Below are 24,290 nucleotides of genomic sequence, written 5' to 3' on the forward strand. Positions count from 1 at the left end.
CACTCTCTCTAAAATTTCTAAACTCTAAGAAACCCTAAGTCCTTCTGCTTGAGTTGCCTTTACACACCCAGCCTGTCTCCTCTCTCTGTTCTACTAGCGTGCGACCTCACTCACTCTCAGACTCGCCGCGAGTCGCGACCTCACTCACTCTTAGCTCCTAGTGCCACAACCAATCGTCGTCGGTTCCATCACTAATTCACAGTAAGTGCCTCTTCTGTTCACAGCTGTAATTGATTTTTGGTTCACCACTGTAGCCTCTTCCGTTGATTTTTGGTTTGCTTATTATCAGATTTTTCGTCTGCTTGCTTTGTTTTCTTTGTTCACCACAATAAATCCCTCTATTGCCCCTCGCTACGTTTGATTTTTTGGTGGTTGTGATGCTAAAGAAAATCCCAAACTCGACTCCATTCTGACAATAAGTTAAAGTCAGATCGGAGCCTATACAAGGTAGAGTCAGAGGTCGGATTCGAATTCTAACAAAGTCAAAGTTGAATTCAGGAGATTCCAACTCCAATTAGGTCGATGCTTACCCATACGTGACATTATATTGAGGGTAAAAATGAGTGTCATAAATTATAGAGCATAGTAATATTACTCTTTTTAATAATTATTCCATTTGTTATTTGGGATGCGGTGCAATTAGCTAGAGGTCATTCCAACCATTGACCATCAGAATACAACCAATTAAAGATTGTCGGAATCTGGATGGAGCTTCAACAATCAAATGCCGGCGGTGGCTTGATCCCAACTACTAGTTGTAGGTGATGGCCGGACATCCACCCATTATTTTCAAACTTTAATTCTAATTATGTTAATTTTTAATATATATCTTTTAGTGTGTGAATATATGAATTTGATCTTTTATTAAAAAAAATGAGATATTATGTTTTTATTGGAGGGGATAAAAGTCTGCTTTACACCACATGGAATGAAATTAAATTCTTATAAAATTTATTTTATATTTCTATATTTTTTTTATATCAGTTTGTTCTAAGATCAGTGTTACAGCTGTAAAGAGATTATACAAAAATAATTTCATAAATTTATATAGTTTCATGTGATCTGTCAGATTTATTTTACAATAAAAGTAACTTTACAATCTGATGAATCATATCAAGCCACATCAATTTCCAAAATTATTTTTTTGTAATCCTTTTTTGGATATAGTACTTTTCTCATTCTAATGACTAAGCATTCTCATCGACTTAGTCATTTGTCCTCGCAAGCAAAAGTTTAGATAATTTGAGGTAAAAATCATATGCATTATATTAGCTATCTGGCAAAAATCACTATCATAGTTGATTTTTGGTTTGCTTGCTTCCAAATTTTTGGTTCACCACAATCTTTACTGCCACTCACCCCCTCCCCATGTTTGGTTTTTTTTTGGTTATAAAGCTAAAAAAAAGGTCTAAATCTGACTCCGCTTCAATAAGTTAGAGTTGGATTGGAACCTACACAATTCAAAGTCGGAATCGAATGTCGAATTCTAACCGCGACAAAATCGAAGTCAAGTCGGATTTGGAGTTAGGGGATTCCGACTCGACTAGGTCGTTGCTCACCCCTACATAGCACCACGTTGGGAGGCAACATTAGTGATATAAATTATTAAACATAGTTGCATTACTCTTTTTAATCATTATTCCAACTTTTATTTGGGGGTGGTAGCTGCATAGGTCAATCCAGCCATTGACCATCAAAATACAACCAAAGATTGTCGGAATCTGGACGGAGCTTCAACAATTGACTGCTGGTTGTGGCTTGATCTCCCAATCAATGTTTTAAATACCGTACCAGATGCTATATCAGTCAAGATACTGGAACGAAATATTTTGATCAATATATAAATAAATTATATATATAAATATATGTATATAAATTATATTTCAAAATAATAGTCTATATATGAATAACTTATATATAAATACATATATATATATATATAAATTATAAATAGCCTAGTCTGAATTGACGGTAAAAAAATGAGCTTGTAGTGTGAAAAAAAAAAAAAAATTAAGACCAAAATATCGATCAGTACAGGCCAGTACATAGGCCGGTACAAGAAGAAATATTGGCCGGTACGGCCGGTATTTGGGCTGGTACGAAATATATATAGTACCTGTACCGGCCCAGTGGCCGATACGGTAAATACCTGCTCGTACGGTACAATATTAATAACAGTGCTCCCAACTGCTAGTTGTAGGTGGTGGCTGGACATCCACCCATTATTTTCAAACTTTAATTCTAATTGTTTTAATTTTTAATATATATATATATATATATATATATATTTTAGTGTGTGAACGAATGAATTTTATCTTTTATTAAAAAATGAGATATTATGTTTTTATTAGAGGGGATAAAAATCAGCTTTACACCGCTTGGAATGAAATTAAATTCTTATAAAATTTATTTTATATTTCTATATTTTTTTATATGAGTTTATTTTAAGAGGAGTCCTGTAGCTATGGATTACATAAAAATAATCTCACAAACTGACATGATCTTTTATGTGATTAAAAAATGATTTATTTTACAATAAAATTAATTTTATAATCTGACAAATCATATCAAATTTTAAGATTATTTTTGTGTAATTATTTTATAATTAGAATATTTTTCTTTTTATTCATTTTTTTCTCATGCATTTCATTCTCCTGTGTTGCCAACAAAATAAATCCAACAAATAGCTCTTCTTTTTCAATTGTTGATTTTTTCTTCATTTTTTATTTGCCTGAAGTAAGAAGAGGACGGTGAAAAGGTTGAGGAACTCTGATTCTGGACTTGCTCTTGATATTCGTTGGTAAAGATACAAAAAAGATAAAAAAGAAAAAGATTAATATTTTAATAGTATAATGCAAAAGAGAGCTACTCCAATATAAAGAATCAGGTATATAGTTTAGTCAAGGTCAAAAGGAAAATTTTATACACTATATTATGATCTTATTTTTATTCTATTAAATAAAATATGTACATTTATCACTATTAAATGATTATTTATTGTATGTTTCTTTATCATCTAATGAAGATAAATGTGTCACATATTATTTAGGCTGCATTTGGTTCCCAAACTTAACTGAACTTAGTGTAATCTAATTTTAAACTGAGTCGAATATCCAAACACTCAATTCTCAAATTACTAAACTCATTCAAACTCAAAACCTTTTTACACGTGAGACTCACAAACTTTTTCAACTTAAAACATCTTTATACGTGAGATCCACAACCTTTTTCAATTTTTCATAAAAAAATTAAATTCATCTTAATATCCAAACACACTTTAAACTCAGTTTAGATGAGTTCCACATAATTCTTTTTACTACTCAACTCATTATTATTCATAAAGAATTCAATTTAACTGAACTCAGCTCAATATCCAAACGCAGTCTTAGTATGATCAAAATAGAATGAGAATGTGATGTATAACATTACTCAGATCATTAGGCGGCATTGTCAAGTCCAAAATTTAGCTAGAATCTTAACTTTTGGCTATAGTATCAATTTTTGACTAAATGAGTCTACATTGGACTAGCTATTTTAAAGTTAAAATAATAGTATAATATTATATATATATATATATATTTTTTTTTTACAAATACAATTAATATATTTCCTAGATTTTCATACTTTGTAGAAATAATGTATCTAATTTATCAATATTTGCAATCAGTAAAATAAATAATGTGCATGCCATGCATGTTTTACCATTAAAAGAGAAAGGGAAGTGATGAAATAATAAAATATTGTTTTCTATTGTGAATAGTAGCTAGCCATATTTGGAGAGGACTTAAGATTTATTGTAACTGAAATCTTAAACTTTGGACCATTGACTAGTCTAATATAGAGATTTTTTCTCATATCTAGCTAAAATTTATACTTGTATTAATATTTAACTAATCCATTACCAATGCTCTCATGTCAAAATAGTATATATTATTTTAGCTAATTCTGTGGGAATGCTCTAAAATTGAGATAAAGCTTAGTTTGAGTATAGATAATTTTTTAGATAATTCTTAAAATATCTCACTATTATTTATTATTTTATTATTATTTTTAACTATTATTTATTATTATTTATTACTATTTAATATTTTATTATTATTATTTCCATAAAATCTAATAATACCTCAGTATCATACACAATCATCTTCATTTTTAACAATAGGATCGATAGATTCTATAGAATGCATATGCTCTCGCCAAATCGTCACGCTTTCCAAAACCCAACACAAAACGACAGATGCCAGCCGAATAAAGACACCAACCCGGTGGGCCCATGCTTACACACACGTGTGGGCTGTGTTACCCAAAAAGCCACGTCTTTCCGTTAGTCACCGTTATCCGGTCCGTTATGTTAGGCTCCGAAATGGCCAAATCCCAATCAAATCTCTTCGTGACTCCGTCTCGGCGAATCCAGTTAGGATGGGAAATTTTGGCGGGCATTTTGCCCACACGGAGGGTTTCCCCGAAAGGAACCCTAGTAGAAGAGTAAGAAACTCTGAGAATTGAGAAAGGCAGAAAGAGAGGGAGAGAGAGGGGAAAAATAGAGTTCAGAGCTCAAAAACCTCTGCGATTTTAACTCGATCTTAGCAAAAACTGCTGTCGTTCTCATATTTCTTCACCCGATCTGTAAATTTGGTGGGGGAGGTAAAAATCGTGAACCTTTTGTGAATTTGGTATGCTTGAGTTTCAGGTTTTTTGGGTCGCACTTGTGGTTTTTCAGATTGATTTGAGAAACCTTGGAAATCTAAAGTCTGCATTAATTGGAAACTGAAGATAGTATCATTGACTTAGATTGGATCGGCTAGGGTTTGGATGACTCGAGCTGCATTAGAGAAGACGGAGGACGCTAAACCTTTGGATACAACATCCAGCATCTCGCGTACCTGTAGCTGCAATATGGACCGTCCCGAAGCTCGATTCACAAACTTCTGCGAGGTTTGTTTTTGTTTTTTTCTCTTTCTTGATTACTTGTACCCTTTTTTCTGTACATTATCACTTCATTTTGCTGTTTACTTTTGTTATAAGTTTTAATATGCATTTTGATTTGGATTTCTGTTTTATTTTTAAATTTTGGTTTTCTGTGAATTATATATGGGTTTTGGTGACAGATGGGACTATCATTGGATGAGACCACTTGTACGATAGCTATGAAGCTGTTTAAAGAAACCAAGCACCTTCTATTGGCGAATAGTTCTGCTATTGGAAATGGGACGGTACGTTTTGTTGTTCTCATCTTTCCTTTTCATGAGAAAAGTTTGTTATGTGGCACTAACTGAATTGTGTTTGTATGTGCCAGCCTGATGAAGCAGAAAGGTTTTGGTTTGCATTTGTTTTATATGCTGTGAAAAGGCTAAGCGTGAATAATGGAGATAGTGAGCAACAAGGTTGTGATGATAATGGCTTTACCTTATGCCAGATACTAAGAGTTGCAAAGCTGACGTACGTTTTTAGTCGTTCAGTTTTCCCTTTTTGGTGATTATTTACTTTCTTTGATTCTAGTCGTCCTATCCTGTGTTTCGTAGCATTGTGGACTTCTTCAGGGAGCTTCCACATTTTGTTGTCAAGGCTGGTCCCATTTTGAGAAATTTATATGGTGAAGATTGGGAAAACAGACTTGAGGTATGGATGTGACAGAGCATTATGCTTTTATTTTAAGAGGGTAGTCGTAATATGTGTTCTGGACAGAGATGCAATTTATGGTTCTGCCTTCATTTTTTTTCCCTTCAGGCGAAGGAGTTGCAGGCCAATTTTGTGCACTTGAATCTTCTTAGCAAGTGGGTTATCCTTTCTTTTGTATCTTTTTATCTTTAAACCATGTATATAGTCTGATGCATTGCCTCTTTCTCTTTTGTTGATTCAACTTTGCTGTCTTTTATCTCATCAAAGAAGCCTGAGACTAGGATGCAATTAATTACAGATACTTCCAGAAGCAGTTATGTTAGTTGAGTGTAATGTCAAGTCTCCTTAGTTTTATTTGTGTTTGTGGTACTCATTGTGTGTTTGCATAAGTGGTACTGATAAAAAATTGTTTGCTGAAGTGGTGATATAGGTAGTGATGGGAATTTCCATCTTTCCCATACATAACGTCTATGTAAATTTTGTGAGTCAATATATCATTGACAAATTCTGTTATTGTGTGTCATTGACTATTAAGATGAAACTCTCTGAAAATATGATGAAACTTTCTTCTAAGGCAATAGGTGACTACATTTTCAGTATTTCCTCTCTTGACCAATTTTCTAGTTTATATGTAAATGACATCATTTTCTCATATATTAATGATACAAGGCACTATGGACGCGCCTACCGGGATTTCTTCTTGACAAGTGATGCAAATGTTGATAAGCAGTCATCTGTTGCTAGTTCGTCTGGTTATGTCTCGGATTACCATCGTTTTGGATGGTTGCTGTTTTTGGCACTTCGTGTACATGTGTTCAGCCGTTGTAAGGACTTGGTGACTTGCACAAATGGTTTGGTTTCTGTATTGGTGAGTTACATTCCTGCATTACGTAATTTCATTGATTAATAAATCCCAGAATGGTGGTCTGGTTATGGGCATAACATGTGCTTTTCAAATTTTCTTTTTGAATGTGTAAAAATGGTTGTTGCATTAAGTTAGAATTTTGAGAATTATTTGAAAAACAGAAAAGTTAAACATTTTAAATAGGATCAAAGCAAAATCAGTCTCCGGATTTTCACGGGTTTGCAAAAAGCTACCTAGGCTTACAATGTTACCAATTTAATTATTGGATTTGAAGTTTTTGCAGTTAACTCTCTCCGTGTAACTCTCGTTAGATTTACTAATGGCGAGTTTGTCGTGTGGCATTAATGCTTTGTGTCAACCAATCAGAATTGACACGACACCACATCAGCCACATTAATAAATAAATAAAAACATAAGGGCCAAATCAGTCCTCAAGTTTCACCCGTTGGCAAAAAACTCCTGAGTTTCCAATTTTAGCATTTTAAACCTTGGGTTTTAAACTTTTTGCAACAAACTTCTTCTATCCAGCTCTTGTTTATAACCACTAGACATAGTTTCCACAGGGTATTGATGGCATGTGTTAGCCAATCAAAATCCTAAACGTGGCACAAAAAGCCATGTCAGCCATCTTACTAAAAATAATAAACAATTTAACATACAATTTCAGAAATCCAGAAATTATTTAAAAAGTAAAAAATAATTTTAAAAAATTAAGAAAAAAATTTATAAGTAACAGAAAACAAAAAATAATAATCAAAACCAAAATATTAAAAAAAATAAAAACTTAAATTAAAAAAAAAGGAGTGAACTTAAAAAACAAGACCCTACTCCTGCTTGTGGAAGAGGCCGTGGGGAGGTTTGTTGGTTTGACCCACCCAAGAGGTGGCCCAATCTGAGCCATCTCAGTGGTTGATCTAATCGAGCCACCTTTAATCCTTTATGGTCGCTGAGGTTTGTTGGTTTGACCCACCCAAGAGGTGGCCCAATCGGAGCCATCTCAGTGGTTGATCTAATCGAGCCACCTTTAATCCTTTATGGTCGCTCAGACCACCCAGAGTTGGTTAATATTTTTTCGTTTTATCAATATTTATACATGTTTTTGAGATTTTTTCATAGCATTTTTAAATTTTTTTGGCTTTAATTTTTTTTTTAGATTTTTAAAATTTATTCATATTTTTAATAAGGTAGTTGACTTGGGCATTTTGTGCCACTTGTTGGGTTTTGATTGGTTGCCATGCGTCAACTGTTTCGTTATTCAATCTAACGAGGGAGTTGGATGGAGAAAGTTAACTGCAAAAGTATCAAACCCAAGGATTAAAACGCTAAAATTGGAAACCCATGGAGTTTTTGGCAAACGCTTGCAAACCCAGAGATGATTTTGACTTGAACTCTTTGATAATATTCTTTCAGCCAAATTGTTTCCCTTGTTCATTTAGAAGATTGGTTGTTGTCAAGAGAAGAATTTATTGAAATCTTGCTGACTGGCAAAAAACAATTTCAATTGCAATATTATTGTACTGATTATTGAAATCTGTGACAGGCTATTTTAATTATTCATGTTCCTGTTCGCTTCAGAAATTTCAATATCAATGATTCTCAACGCTTTGGTAATTTTTTTCTGCTCTTTTGGTAGTTTTATACGATAGTCTCTTTTTTCGGGAAGTGAGCCCCCCCCCCTCTCTCTCTCCTCTCTTTCCCCTCACATTATTCATGGCTATGTGATCCCATCTTTTCTTCTTAAATTTTTGGAAAGGCATCGGAATTTGGCATTCTTAATTGGTGCTGATTACTAATTCCTGGTTCAGTTAAGAAAGACGGGAAAGGTGTGGACATCATTTCATCACTGTGCAACGTTTTTTACACCTCAGAAGATGAGTTGAGGAAAACAATGGAAAAGGCCAATAATATAATAGCAGATATTTTGAAGAAAACACCATTTCCAGCATCTGAGTGTAATAGTGAGAACATGGAGAACATTGATACAGGTTATTGAAAATTTCCTTACAGATATATATATTATATGGGTACTGATTATAATATATGGTATTAGCTTCATTTATTGATGTTCCTGAAATTTCAATACTCATGTAGATGGTTTAACATATTTTGAGGACCTACTGGAGGACTCGTCCTTGACATCGAGTTTAGGTATTTTGGAAAAGGATTATGATGATGCAATTCGTAGGAAGGGGGAACTGGATGAGAGGGTGTTCATTAATGATGAGGACAGCATACTTGTTTCAGGGAGCTTGTCTGGAGGTGCTGTGAACATAAGTGGTGTCAAGGTATGTTTTCAGTGAACAAGCTACATTGCTTTTGAAGTTGGTGTAGTTGTGCAAATACTTGTCATTATTTCTTGGGTAGAAGAATAATAGTTCATTGTGATATTTTTCTTTTTTAACAGAGAAAATTTGATGCGGTAGCCTCTCCAGCTAAGACAGTTACAAGTCCACTCTCTCCCCAGTGCTCCCCTGGACCTCATGCAAATGGTGGTTCTAATTTCAAGGTGGCTGCTACACCGGTAAGCACAGCAATGACAACTGCAAAGTGGCTTCGGAGTGTCATCTCTCCACTTCCATCAAAACCATCTGCAGAGCTGCGGCATTTCCTGTCATCATGTGATCGGGATGTAACTGATGATGTAGTACGCAGGGCACATATAATATTGCAGGCTATATTTCCAAATGGTGGTCTTGGGGAGCGTTGTGCGACTGGAAATCTGCAAAGCACAAACCTCATGGACAACATCTGGGCAGAACAACGGAAACTTGAAGCACAGAAGTTATATTATAGAGTATTGGAAGCAATGTGTAGAGCAGAGGCCCAAATATTGCATGCAACCAATTTGACCTCTTTGTTAACTAATGAGAGGTTCCATCGATGTATGCTTGCCTGTTCTGCTGAACTAGTTCTGGCAACACATAAGACTGTCACAATGTTGTTTCCTGCCGTGTTGGAGAGGACCGGCATTACAGCTTTTGATCTTAGCAAGGTCATAGAGAGTTTTATTAGACATGAGGAATCCCTCCCAAGAGAACTGAGGCGTCATCTGAATTCATTGGAAGAACGACTTTTGGAGAGCATGGTATGGGAAAAGGGTTCCTCAATGTATAATTCTTTGATGGTGGCAAGACCTAGTCTCTCTGCTGAAATAAATCGACTTGGGTTATTGGCGGAACCAATGCCATCTTTAGATGCAATTGCCATGCATCATAATTTTTCTTGTGGAGGGGTTCCACCCATGCCATCTTTGCAGAAACATGAGACTTTACCAGGTAATGGTTTATTGACTCGTCTCTAAAATTTTTCTCATTGGCCACTCAAAATTACATATTTCATTACATGCATAAGTTCTCAGACAGAGAAAAAATGTACTGAATGGATTGTTAAATCCGTGGTAGCTCATTATGGAGTGAGCAAAGTAGTTGTTGCAGATATAGGTTTTAAGCTCCTGGTTGCTGTCCATAAGTACATACACTTACTACAAAGCTAAGACACATAGGGACATGTACAGAACTGGTTGGAATAGCTTTATTTTGTTAAAATAAACTGTGATTTCGATTTCAAGTGATATATCTACTCTGATACTGTTATTCAGGTCAGCATGGGGATATCAGATCTCCAAAGAGACTGTGCATGGATTATCGAAGTGTATTAGTAGAGAGGAAGTCCTTTACATCCCCAGTCAAGGATCGCCTCCTGAGTAACCTTAAATCAAAGCTACCACCGCCCGCTTTGCAGTCTGCATTTGCTAGGTACTATTTGATGTAGTGTTGTCTCGGAAGGCAGGGAGTGATGAATCTAATTATTTGCGTCATTTTATTGCTATAGCCTTTCTTTAACATGGGGTTCTACTTGGGGTATTCATGTGTGCAGTCCAACACGGCCAAATCCAGGTGGTGGAGGGGAGACGTGTGCAGAAACTGGAATCAATATATTCTTTGGCAAGGTATGGCACACTTATAAGGAATCACTTCTACTCAAGAGTCCAAGAGAACCTGCCTGTTGCATGTATAATGGATATACATATCCATGGTTTTGGTTTTTCGGAGCTGTTCAATTTGAAGCTTTTCTGTGTTATGATGGTAAATCTTCCTGTAGATGACATGTAGATCAAACTGTTGTGGCCATTGGTTTGGTTTGATGACTTGTCAAAAAATATTGTTTGGTTTGATGAGGATATTGGAGACCACTCTTAATGCACAGATGTGTTCTATACTGCTTTTTTTTTTTCCATGTTTATAGTACTGTATCTGTGTTTGAAAGTCATATTTTTATAAGTAACTAACAAAGTAAATGGTAAACATATGCTCATGTCATGGTTTGTATTTGTAGTCTGTTTATTGTCTCACCTTACCTTCCAGATTTAGTTAGGATTCAATTCCTTTCTTTCACTTTGCCCTTTTAGTTGCACTAACAATTACATTTGTGTACTTGTGCTTTCTAGATAACTAAGTTGGCAGCGGTCAGAATCAATGGTATGGTTGAAAGGCTGCAACTATCTCAACAGATCAGGGAGAATGTGTACTGTCTTTTTCAGCAAATATTAAGTCAGCGGACGCCACTATTTTTTAACCGCCACATTGACCAAATCGTACTTTGTTGTTTTTATGGAGTTGCAAAGGTTTGCTATAATTAATTGAGTGTCTTTGGTCTCCCGTTTAATCTTATTCCTTTTTTCTCAGTCTTTCCATGTTTTGAACTGCAGATATCTCAACTCACCCTGACCTTTAAGGAAATTATTCACAACTACAGGAAGCAACCACAATGTAAACCACAAGTTTTCCGCAGTGTGTTTGTGGATTGGTCATCTGCCCGGCGCAATGGGGTATGCCGACATAATCTCTAACTGTCAGTTTTATGCATGAGTTTTAACCCTCTAATTGGTTTGGAAACAGAGAACGTCACAGGAACATGTTGATATCATTACATTTTACAATGAAATATTTATTCCGGCTGTAAAGCCTCTGTTGGTTGAGCTTGGCCCTGCTGGAACAACTACAAAAAGTAACCGAGTTCCTGAAGTCAACAATAATACTGATGGTATGCTTTTGTTACAAATTTATATATAATTGTCATGCTCATTCTATTTGGTGTCAGTTGTAATTGGCATCCTGCTAACAATTGCCTGATATGCTTTTGTATTTCCTGGCTGATAAGCTCAATGTCCTGCATCTCCTAAAGTATCTCCTTTTCCAAGTCTCCCTGATATGTCCCCAAAGAAAGTATCAGCAGCACATAATGTATACGTCTCTCCGTTGCGATCATCAAAGGTACTTGTATGTTTCTTTAGCGTTCATATTTTCTTTGCCCCTCTTTTTTTTCAAATCAGTCGACCTCACATACTTACAATCCTACTTGATCAGAGGACAAAAGACTTCACATCTTCATGTGCTATATAAAGTTATATGAGATGTTTGGTGCATGTTTTCCATTTGAGTTTTGTTATACACTACACTCCCCCACTCCCATCATTTTGTGTTGATGTGCCATTGTCTATCAACCCTAGTTAGCTAGCTCTTATTTTAAAAGAAAAAAAAAAACCTGAGGGTTGATGGACAATGTCATGTCATAAGACTAAGTGGAAGTAGGATGAAAGTATATAATGCAAGTCCCATTCTTGATTTGTTGGAACCTTGAATTCCCACCTCCCTGTAAAGGTGACTTTGATGATTCAATTTTGCTCTGAGAGTTGATACCAGTTTTTTGTTTTTTTTTTTTTAACAAGTAAAAATATTATATATATATATATCAATATGAGGAACCAAGTACACTGGTTGTATATAAGAAAATCCCTAACCCATACTAGAGAGCTCCTATTGCCCCAAAAGCCCACAAAAAACTACCCAACATACATCAAGCCCAAGATAGAATAACTCACCCCTCTCCAACCCCAACCCTTTGTTTCCCATAGCCCAACATAAATCACACCTCCCAAAATACCCTCTGTGAAAGACTTCCCAACATACATCAACCTCTATGCCCTTGACTTGAGCTACCACCCTTAGCGTCATAGTTGATTGCACTAAAAAGACGCTTCAACTCCCTGCTTTTCTTGAAACTTGACTTCGTATCATGTGAGTGGCTTGCTTCAATCGCAGTGATTAGAGCTTTAAATTGGTCTTCGCATCCTCCATGTGAGATTTCCACAATATGCTAAATCTCATTAACCTTTTGCAAAACCCAATCCGAAGATGATCCATCTATATTGTGTAATGGAGGAAGAGATACCAAGGGGACAACGTCTTCCCCCGATGTAGCGCCCAACGTAGATCCAAATGGTACCAACGATAAACCCTTGTTCAATACCTGTGCCTCCTCAACAACACCAATGGTACTCTCCATTGGAGATTCTAGGTTGGCAGCAAGTCCCTTCACCTCTGGTGACCTTGTGTGTGCAACTTCAACGGACCCCTTAGACGTTGGCATTACACCATGATCATGGGACGAAACCAAAGGCAAGGGACACATCATTGTTATCTGTGTCTTCCCACCATGATCCAAGCCTTCCGCAGACTCTACTCTTGTCGTGGACTTCTCAGATACCCTACATGTCGCCTTCTCCGCCATTATGACTGGGGACAAGTCAGAAACCTCCTCCAAGTGTTCTGTAGAAGCTTGCATGCATTTTTGCGTAGAAACTGTTGTCACCGACGAAGCAATGCCTGCGTAGGGGTCGTGATCGACGACGGAGGTTACCGGCTTCGAGATAAGGGTCTTATCTGGCCCAGGACTTTTGTTGGACCATGAAACTGGCCCAGAAGTGGAGCCCTTCTCAAACATGGGCCCAATGGAGCTTCGGTCTCCATTTTGGGCTTAAGTGGCCCAACCCAAGTTTGGCCTTCCCTTTGTCTGGCCTCAAACTATTACACTCAGCAGCCATCCTTTTTCTTGTTTTTAGAGGCCTCATACGTTGGCCCAACCCCAGGCCCAAACCTTTGATTATCTTAAATATCCAAGACTTTATCTCCTTTCTAAACAATTTCAAATCCTCCTTAACGCCTGTTACCTCCTTTTTCAAACTATGCACATATCCCTACAACTCGTTTACTCCTAAACATCTATCCATTTCAGGTAATTGGATAGCTGAAAGTACCTATGCCATTCCTCCCTTTTTGTGTATTTGATCAGCAGCCAGAAGATGACTTGAAACTTTTTTTTTTTTTTTTTGATAGGAAAAACAAACTTCTCATTAAACTGCCAAAATAGAATTACAATGAAAATCAGTCCATAGGACTTGTTGAACACAGCTGGGAACAAAATCCCACCATACATTGATTGTAGAAACATTTCTTGAAAATCTTACTAGCTTGTGTGCAGCTTGATTGGCTTCTCTATAGATATGAACAATAGAGCAGCTTTGAAATCTACTCTTGAGCTGTTGAATATCTGAAATTACAACATAAAAGCACAGTACTCATGCGGCTTGGTAGTGTGAGTCTAACACTGTTATAAGAGTTTTGAATTTTAATATCACCTATTTTTTATAATTTCCTTCCCACCTAGACCAGCCGCCACCCCTCCCCCCTAGCCTATGTGTGGCATCTCACCACCGCAACAGACTTGGTCGACGGGCCCCGGCGTTGCCGCTGAGGGCTGGCCGGTGTCGATCCTCCCTCTGGCGACTGGATTTTGCAGCTTCTGTCTCAGTTTTCGTCTTCTTTGTAGTCCTTCTGTACCGTCTGTCGCCGTCGTCTGTCCTTGTCTCTGCCTCTATCTTCGGCATTCGTCTCTGTCTTCGTCTCTCTGTCGTCTGCCTTTGTCGCCGAAATCAGATCTGTCTGTCTCCCTGCATAAACGCCTCCACCCTCTCCCACTCTAGAACGGCGAGTGACCCCTCATCGCCGGCACAGATAAGGTTGACGGGCCTCGGCGACTCCGTCGCGGGCCATCCGGCATTAACCCCCTTTCCGGTAATCGTGTTTTTTTGCAAAAACCAACCTGGATGAAGCTATGTTGTTTTACTTTAAGAAGATGAAGTTGGAGTAGTAGGGAGTAGTGGACACAAAGGGATTTGACGATGACGATGCGCGATGTGGACTCTTAGTTGGAAGGCAAGAGATGGTTGAAAGTGGAATAAAAAAACTGTTGTTTTTACGAAAGAGGGAAGAAATAATTTTCGTATTTCTAAACGTAGCAAAAGGATAGTTAAGTTCATGTGTCTAGGGGGATGACAACTTCATGGGTGGCTAAGGGGATTGAGGATTGTTTAGAACTTATCTGTCATGAAGGTTTTTTCAGAGAGTTAAGGATGGGTTATGGAGTTTTTATCATTCAACATCATGCTAATGCAAGGGGAAGCTTTCTACAACTCTCGGAATTCTGGAATGGAAGGAGGAAAGGATTGTTGGTGATTCCGGAGGGTGCTAATGGCATTGGATGGAAAGGCTTTCGGCAATCCATTCAAAGTGTTACGGGGGAGTTTGGAAAAACAGTGGGAAGACCGTCCTCAGTCAAAGGTGCTTCGTATGTTGTGGTGTTGAGGTCATTGGCAGGTAGTCCGGTCGAGAACAGCTTAGCGGCAGAAGGAAAGAATAAGGCACTTGTAGGAGATAAAGGCCGTCAGGTGACATTGGGAGAGGTGGAGGGGGTCTTGTGGGATGTCAAAGCTTAATTGAAGGGAGTTATAGAGTATGTGAGAGATCTGATGATTAAAGTGGATAAGGGGCTGGACTTAGTCGTGGGTATTGGTGGTGGGCCGAGCATGCATGAGGGAGGGCGGGGGGTAGATCCTTCGGGTTTGAAGGCCACATGTGTGCCGGCAAAGGGCGTTTCAACGTCGTCACAGATGGGTTCTTTGGACGCTAGCATCTTTGTCCATGCCAGTGTCACTATGCTTCCCGAGGGAGCTGTAGGACCTCAATCACCATATGCAGATGGGGTTGGTACTTCTGTCCAGGGTTCATCCTCAGTTGAAGATGGAGGACCCTCCAGGGTCTCGAATATTTTGGAAGAAACAGTCAAACCTCTTTTGGAAGATGCAAAAATGGGTTACAAAAGGTAGTGCTTCCCCTTTTTGTGCTACGGAGGGAACAATAAGGCCAGACAAAGCGACATGACAAGGATCGTTGAGGGGTTGTGCAAAGTCAAGCAATGTTGGTGGAGGGGAGGAACCTGTAATGGTGGCAGAAACAATGGACACGAGCGGTTTGTCGTTGGTGCCTCATGTGGGGGAAGGTTTGGAATCGGGAGTGCGGTTGGGTACGGTGGTTGGAGATAATGTCGTTTCCTTGGTTTCTATCCCTTCGTTAAACGATATAGCAGGTTCACCATCAGATTGGGTTCCGAATAAAGTTAATGGACTTCAGCAAATCTTGGGGCTTTCATATGGAGAACAGGGAGAATATGAAGATCAATTCAAAGCTCTACTCACTGCGATTAAGGCAAGTCACGTGCTTGAAACTAAATCACATTTTAAGAAAAACAGGGAGTTAAAGCATCTTCTATGTTCAATCAACTAAGATGTTAAGGGAGATAACTAAAGTCGAGGGAAGAATAAAGGGAGGGCAATGTGAAGATGATCTCGTTGTGGGATGTTCGGGTAGAGGATTAGTTTTATGGAAAAAAGGGGTTGGGGTTGGGGAGGTGTGTCTGATTCGGGCTTGGTGTATTTTGGGTAGGTTTCATGGGATTTTTGGGTCATTAAGGGCTCTATTGTATGGGTTAAGTGTTTTCTTGTATACGTCTAGTGTACTTGGTTACTCCTATTGATTTATATATATTATATTTTTACTTATAAAAAAAAAAGAATATCTGAAATTAGATTTCCATAATTGGAATTCGAGGTATGAGGACTGGTTATTTCTTGTACTAGTAACAGTGACTCCGTTTCTATGCACAAAGATTGGGGGCTAAGAGGAATGCAGAATTGCAAACCTCTCAGTATTGCTAGTAGCTCAATCTTAGCTCAATCTCCAAAGGCTCCATGACAACAGCTTCTTTCTTACTCACTGCTATTAAAACTTTCCCTTCCAAGTCTCTTACAATAAGTCCAACCCCTGCTCTGCCCTCATCATGAAAAACAGCCCCATCTACATTAAGTTTTATCATTCCTTGTGGAGGTAACTGCCATTGAGATATCTTCTTGAAACTGCTTTGATCAATACCTTTGACTGCTTTGTAAGACATGCAGAGAAAGAGCATTATCAATGACCTCCTCAGGAGTGATCTGTTTCTCTTCAAAGATCCATTGATTTCTTCTGTACCAACATGCCCACACTATCATGAATAACTTCTCCAACTCATCTTTATTGCAAGTGTCTTGTATTCTAGAATTCCACTCCCTAAAATCACCATTTGGACCTTCTGTATTGAGCTGAGGAAAATGCTGACTCCACATTGCTGTAAGCAAAGTACTTTTTGCACATCCCACCAACCTGTATTATGATCTATCATCTCTTCCACCTTCTGGTCATTCCCTCTAGTAACCTCCCCCATTTGTTGCAAGCGTTTAAAACCAGGGATCCAATAGTCTTCCCATATTCTAACAGTCCTCCCATTACCAACTCTCCACCTACAAGCCTGAAGAAACTTGTCTTTTACTCTCCATAGGCCCTTCCATACATAAGATGGGTTTTGTCCAAGGCTTGAAGATTGAAAATTGGTTTTAGGAAAATATCTAGCCTTGAACATTCTATGAAGTAGGCTTTCCTCATTCTGCATTATTCTCCACCCTTGTTTTGCAAGTAAAACATCATTAAAAAATCTCAAATCTTTGAAACCGAAACCCCCATCTCCTTTGGTTTCACACATCCTCTTCCAACTCACCCAATGTATTTTCTTCTCTTCCTGTTTTTGATCCCACCAAAACTTGGCCATCATCTGTTCTAATTCATAGCGAAGAGAATTTGGCAACTTAAAGCAGGACATAGCATATGTAGGGATAGCTAGAGCAACTGCCTTGATTAAAGTTTCTTTGCCCCTTGAGATAAAAGATTTTCCTTCCATTGTTGTAGTTTAGACCAGACTTTATGCTTTATATTTGAAAAGGCCCTCTTCTTATCTTTCCCAATCATAGGTGGAAGACCTACGTACTTGTCATAGTTATGATATTCTTGAATTCCCCAAAATGATAGCAGTTGTTGTTGAGCTTCTAACGAGACATTCTTACTGAAGACCATTGAGGTCTTATCTCGGTTGATTTTTTATCCTGAGGCCTGCTCATAAACTTCAAGGATTCTTAGCACCTCCCTGTTTTCTTGTAACACCCCCTTCCCGTAGGATAGAGATATTACTAACATTTATAACATAATGTTCGGTAAAGAGATTCATATCCTGAAATACCTCATTTATTGAAAAGTATCAAAATATTAAAATTGAATTGAACATGATTGTTTCGAAAACTGAACGTAAAGTAAAAGGACATAAACTAATCCTATGAATAACAAAAGAAATCTAATTCTTGTGTGAATATCACTTATTCATTCCTAAGTCTTTGTACTAGATCTATTCCTGGCCATCCAACTCTGCGTCTTCATAATCATCATCTGTGAGAATTAGATATGGAAGAAAATAAGAAGACAAACAAAAAAGAATCAAATATTCAGTAAGTAGCACATCATACAGTAAAACATAATTTAGCCTAGCATAGACTTAATTTCTGAAAACTCTTCACAACATGCATACAGTATCACAAATTCATAATCATACGCATAACATAACTTTCTGAAAACTTTATATACATACATAATCATGGCAACATGTAACATGAATGCATAATAACTTGTTTATCGTGTCTTAACATGAAGTGAAACACGCTTGAGTTCGTGTTTCACCTAACTTGCATAACATGGAGTGAAGCAAGCTTGAGTCTGTGTTTCACTTAACTGAATAACATGGAGGGAAACATGCTTGAGTCCGTGTTTCGCTTAACTGAATAACATGGAGGGAAGCACGCTTGAGTCCGTGTTTCACTTTACCTATGGTTAACCACGTTTGAGTTTGTGGCACTGTCTTAGAACTTTTATCTTTCTTAATGCATGAGAATTCATTAGGCTTCATGAACTTTCTTAACATGGCATATTCTTGTTCATGACATCACATCACATGACATATTCTTGTACATGGCAGAGCATAACATGACATTTTCTTGTACATGACATAGCATAACATGACATGACCTAACATGATCTGAACATTCTATGACGTTCCATGGCATACATGATCTGAGTACTACATGAACATGGCATACATGATCTAAGTACTACATGAACATGGCATACATAATTTAAGTATTACATGAACATGGCTTGCATAATCTGGCTATTCTATTACATGGCATACTTGACTTGAATTACTACATGAACATCTCATGGCTTCCATATGATTTTAGTAACGTTCAATCAATTAAACAACAAATTCATTCATTCAAGCATAATTTCATATTTCATCAAAGATCGTGAAAGGGAATCTAACCTTGACTTGTCTCTTAGCGAAGCGTAGATCACCATCATAAACACATCATATTTTCATACATAACAATAATATTCACAGTACTCATGCATTTATATGATCATACTATTTACCACTTAGCTCTGCTTCCTGATTTCCAAGTGGTATGAGGTACTCGACGTTACTAATTTTCTAGAAGAAGTGTCCTAACATCCTTCCCACTTAAGCATATGTCATAACCTTTAAATCTAATAAAATATATAGCTATATACTGAATTCATTGATTACTAATATCACTATTATATGGCTACTAAAACAAGTAATATCATATCTAGTTCTTTAAATGTAATTTAGTAGGAAATATCTACATATTATGTATTTTATAAAATAGCAATGTAATAATTTTGCAACCTGGGTTTAATAATACTATAGGCCCACCATGTATTAATATCCGATGTTATAAGTTTCACTTCATTAAGCATTTTCTGAAAACTAGTTTAGGGGTTACAAATAGATTCAAATAAAACTTTGGTCTAATTTAAAAATCATAAAAAAACAGTTTGTGACAATATTTTAAGCCCACATTAGAAAATAGTCTACTTAAATAATATACCAGTTTTTGGAGACCATTAAACTTTGGGTCCAACATATAACATGGCCCATGTAGAATTTAGGCCCTCTTATAGTTTATAAGGCTCCTGGCCAAATGGCTTAAGGCCCATGGCCCACTCTTAAATTCAGTAATGTAAAAGCCTTAAGGGCTGAGAAAGAAAGGCTCCTGAGAGGAGCATCGTGCGACGGAAGGGGCAACTCACCGAGAGGAAAAAGCTGATGCACGGTGGCTCAAGGTGGCTGGAAGTGACCGGCGGCGCAACTGGGAGGTCTGTTAGGGACCTCGGTCAAGTCCCTCTCCACGCCTAGGATCTCCTTGAGATGACCGAAAGCCTATTTCTCTCTTGTTTGATTCTCGAACAATGGTGGCCAAGATGACCACTTTGGTATTGTGAGGTTAGGTGTTTAGGCTTGAATTGGTGAATGGGATGATGGAAATGTTTGATGAAGTGTATGACTACAATGGTGGAAAGAGGGGCACGACAATGGAGGGCAACTAGAGTTGGCACCACTTAGGGTTTGGGTTTAGATTTAGGGTTTGGAAGATGGATGATGGACGGCTAGGGTTTAGGTTTAGTGTTTTGGAGTTGGGCGGCTAGGGTTGGTTGAGTATGGCTAGTGAGAGATTTTAGGAAAGTTCCTAAAATCTTGGAAGTCAATGGGGAATGGATATGGCCGGCTATAGGGAATAAGATGGTCTATTAGGGTTCCTAAAATGTAGGAACACTAATATGGCAAGTATGTTGGACGGCTAGGTCAAATCCAAATAAGGTAAGTGTTGCCGAAATTTGAATTTGAACTCAAGTGGATTGGGTGTTCGGCTAGGGCAAAGATGATGAGGCAAAACAATTATGGAAGGTGACTAACACTATAGTTGGTCGACTTTTAGGGTTAAATGGATTGGAAGAGCAAAAATTAGGATGATCACCAAGAACACAATGAAGAACACTCAAGAACAAAAGTATGAAACTTAAGAACTTGAATGAACAAATAACAATAATGATAATTCAACACTTGATTCACGAATTGCACAAGAATTGAAAAAACATCATATATTGATAAATACAACTTCGATTCACGGATTGCACCAAGTTGCAAGAAAACAAGATAAATGAATTACATATATTCAATGAATTGCAAGGTGTAATCCTCTTTTTGGGATTCACGAATTTCACCCAAAAAGCCCAAGTGCAAAGGCACTGTTTATGATCTCTCAAATAATAGTCTTCCCTCTAGGAAATTTGCCAAAAGATTCTAAGGCGAGTGAATGGAGTCCTATTTATAAGCAATACAATTTGGAAACTCCCAATAGGTCCCTTGAAAATAATTAAAAATTAAATAAATAAAATAAATAACATGATAATGGTCATGGACCAAGTCTAGTCGTGGCATGCATGGCCCATGGTGGGCTAGGTTGGTGCATGGTGGTCTTCGGGCTGGTCCATGGCTAGGTGGTGTGGCATGGCTTGCTGATGGTGAGCCATGGTGGTGCGCTGCATGGCCTAGGCTGGTGGCCTAGGCGCTGAGGCTGCAAGGCATGGGCTGGAGCCATGTGCTGGATTGCATGCCATTGGCCTAGCCTGCAAGGCACAGGCTGGAGCCGTGTGCTAGTTGGCATGCCTGGGGGCATGCCACTAACCTCGCTGGCGTGCGGCATGGGCTCTGTGTGCGCGCGCGCACTGGGTGGGCTGGTCGTGCTGCTCATGGCCTTGCGGCACATGGGCGCGCACAGGGCCACGCGGCCCATCAAGGTGCGCATGGGCTTGCGCACTAGAACAAGCATACGTGCGCGGCGCGCTGCTGCATGCAATGCCCTGCACATGGGTGCGAGGCGCAGTGTTGCGCGCATGGCTATGCTGTTAGGGACCTCGGTCAAGTCCCTAAACACTATGTTCCCTCGCCTATGATCTCCTTGTGATGATTGAGAGCCCGTTCCTCTCTTGCTTGGTTCTTGAACAAAGGTCACAAGATGGCAATTTTGGTAGAGTGAGGTTAGGTGTTTAGGCTTGAGTGGGCGTGTGGGTTGGTGGGAATGGTGATGGCATGTGAGGGTTGCACGGGTTGATGGAGGCGTACAACAATAGATGAAACTAGGGTTGGCGCCACTTAGGGTTAGGTTTAGGGTTGGATGAAGGAAGATGGAATTAGGGCTAGGTGTTGGGCAGCTAGGGTGGACGACAACAAGGTAGGGTTTGGTTGAGAGATGGGTGGAGAGATTTAAGGAAGGGTTCCTAAAATCTTGGAACTCCAATAGGGAAGGATATGGCCGGTTATGGGGGAGATATGGTCAACTAGAGTTCCTAAACTATAGGAACTCCCAATATGGAAATAGACATAGACGGCTAGGGTCGAGCCAATTTAGGCAAGTGTTGGCCGAAATTGGTACTTGGGTTCAAATGTGAGGAAGTTTCGGCTAGGGCAAACTAGGATGGAAGGTGGGTAAATATGGGAATGCCGAGTGGATGAGTGGGCAATGGGCTAGGGTTTTATGAGGGTGGCGGCAAGGTTAAGTATGGAAAGTGGATCAAGGGCAAACACTATAGTGGGCGACAATAGTGTTTGGAAGGGATCAAATGAACTAATTGATGGGATTTGTCAATGAACAATCCGAAGAACACCAAGTATTCTCAAGAATAACTCAAGAACAACTCACAAGCAATGCACATAAAATAAGAATAACAATGGAGAGAAAATGGAAGACGAGATGGAATGAATAATACTCATAAGATTGATAAACCAAACCACACTTATTCACGAATTGCAAAGTGTGATTCTCTCCTTAGGAGTTCACGAATTGTATCCCAAAGAGCCCAAGTGCTAAGCACCGAAAGATATGATCTCAAGAACAAGCTGTCCAAAAGGAATTTGTCAAAAGATGTCAAAGAAAAGACTAAGGGTTTTATTTATAAGAGTTACAAATTGGAAACTCCCAATAGGTCCATTGGAAATAAATAAATAAAAATAACTTAAATAAAAAAGAAATAACATAAAGGCATGGACCATGTTGGTCGTTGCATGCATGAGCCAATGGTGGCTAGGATGGTGCATGGCGGTCTTCGAGTTGGTCCATGGCTAGGTGGCACAACATGGCTTGCTGATGTTAATGGCATGGTGCCATGCACGGGCTTACTGATGGGCATGGTCTGGTGCCATGCAAGGCCTGCTGATGATGAGCCATGTGTGCGTGTTGCATGGCCCAGGCTGGTGGCCTGGGCGTTGGGCTGCAAGGCATGGGCTGGAGCCATGCGCTGGATGGCATGCCTGGTGGGCATGCCACTGGCCTAGCCTGCAAGGCACGGGCTGGAGTCGTGCGTTGGATGGCATGCCACTAGCCTTGCTGCTGTGCGGCGTGGGCTGCATGCTGGGGTGCGCGCAGGAAGGCGCATGGACGCGCGCAGGGGCGTGCGTTGGGGCATGGGCGCCCCCCAGGGGGTGCGCAGGGCCGTGCGCAGGCGAGTGCGTAGGGCCGCGCGGGACCTTGTGTGCGCAAGGGTTGTGCGCGGCTGCTAACCTTGCTGGTCTACATGCTGGGTGCCCTGTGTATGACACGGCATGGGCCAAGGCATGCGTGTAGGCTAGCCATGGTGCTGTCCTTGCCTTCCAAGGGTAGTGTTGAGGCTTGTCCCGAGGCTACTTTTCTAGGGGTTTTAACATATGCGCTCCGAGAGCGCGGCGCAGTGTTGCGCGCATGATTGCGCACTCGGCGCATGCCTACGCGCATTGCCGTGCACATGGGCAGGCGCTCACTAACTTCGCTGGCCCGCATGCTGTCGCCCCGTGTGTGCCATCGCACGGGCCAAGGCATGCATGCATGCTGGGCGCCCCGTGCGTGTCACCCCATGAGCCAAGGCATGCTTGTGGGCTAGCCAAGGTGTATGACCCCACCATGACTAGGGCATGTGAGGCACCTCTAGAGGCAACTTGACGTGGAGGTCTAACAAGGTCCCTATGGTGGTATGACACCGAGAGAGAGAGAGAGAGAGAGAGAGAGAGAGAGAGAGAGAGAGAGTTTTGAGAGAGATGGAATTGAAAAGTTAAATCATTGAGAGGGAGGAAGGGTGAGTGCGACGGCAGTGGCTTACCTGAGGGAGTGGGTGCGACAGGCTAGGTTGGCCTGCAGTTTTTGGCACTGTGGGTGGTGATCCGACGTCCTAGGGTGGTCGGTGGTGGCTGGGCAGAGAATAAGGCTTATGCGAAAGTGAGTTCTTCCTCCCTGTATTTTTATGTGTTTAAATCAGAGGGTTTTCGTGGGATTTTATAGACGATGGGGAGGGGAGTGGCGTGAGTCCTCAGGAGGTATGCTAGTGTTTGAAGTTGGCTACACTTAGGAAATTATTCCTACGAGGATATGGATTCTGAGAGGATTTTGAAGAGTCGAGTTGGAGTTAGTGTTTCAAACTAGGAAACTAATCTAATATGGGAACATAATGGATAATTATACGAAGGCTTTGATAGGGAAAGAATCACTGTTTTAATTTATCTGCTAGCATATTTCCTAAAATGATAATAAAATAAAATAAATAAAATATAATACTGGTTTTAAGTCCTAAATTTGGACCCGTATGTTACATTTCTTGGATAGAACCCTTACAGAAAAGTACACTATCATCTGCAAACAGCAGATGATTCACCACAGGGGCCCCTCTGCATACTCTAACTCCACCGATCTGCTTCCTTGTACCAGCTTGATTCAACAGAGAGATAAGGCCTTCAGTCCCCAGCAAGAACAGATATGGAGACAATGGATCTCCCTGCCTTATCCCTCGGGAAGGATGTATAGGACCAACAGGTTCCCCATTAATAA

General features: G+C 39.4%; 1 protein-coding gene across 7 annotated transcripts in view; it reads left to right on the forward strand.

The window, feature by feature from the left end:
- Nucleotides 1-4,395: 4,395 nt before the first annotated feature.
- LOC121257592 (retinoblastoma-related protein-like) overlaps nt 4,396-24,290 on the forward strand; it is a 30,886-nt gene continuing 10,991 nt past the window's right edge. For 3 of the 7 annotated variants that reach the window (XM_041158667.1, XM_041158661.1, XM_041158668.1), the window contains exons 1-17: nt 4,396-4,644; nt 4,792-4,935; nt 5,109-5,213; nt 5,297-5,439; nt 5,523-5,619; nt 5,728-5,774; nt 6,289-6,487; nt 8,025-8,091; nt 8,290-8,469; nt 8,576-8,769; nt 8,889-9,759; nt 10,083-10,239; nt 10,316-10,433; nt 10,932-11,108; nt 11,193-11,312; nt 11,383-11,527; nt 11,645-11,757. In XM_041158667.1, coding sequence (XP_041014601.1) covers nt 4,813-4,935; nt 5,109-5,213; nt 5,297-5,439; nt 5,523-5,619; nt 5,728-5,774; nt 6,289-6,487; nt 8,025-8,091; nt 8,290-8,469; nt 8,576-8,769; nt 8,889-9,759; nt 10,083-10,239; nt 10,316-10,433; nt 10,932-11,108; nt 11,193-11,312; nt 11,383-11,527; nt 11,645-11,757 — 2,856 coding nt within the window. In that variant the 5' untranslated portion in view covers nt 4,396-4,644; nt 4,792-4,812. Of the gene's footprint in view, nt 4,645-4,773; nt 4,936-5,108; nt 5,214-5,296; nt 5,440-5,522; nt 5,620-5,727; nt 5,775-6,288; nt 6,488-8,024; nt 8,092-8,289; nt 8,470-8,575; nt 8,770-8,888; nt 9,760-10,082; nt 10,240-10,315; nt 10,434-10,931; nt 11,109-11,192; nt 11,313-11,382; nt 11,528-11,644; nt 11,758-24,290 lie in introns of all 7 variants that reach the window. The other 4 variants (XM_041158662.1, XM_041158664.1, XM_041158663.1 and 1 more) reach the window with 4 other exon arrangements.

Source organism: Juglans microcarpa x Juglans regia, chromosome 3S (genome assembly GCF_004785595.1).
Source record: "Juglans microcarpa x Juglans regia isolate MS1-56 chromosome 3S, Jm3101_v1.0, whole genome shotgun sequence".
Lineage (NCBI taxonomy): Eukaryota > Viridiplantae > Streptophyta > Magnoliopsida > Fagales > Juglandaceae > Juglans > Juglans microcarpa x Juglans regia.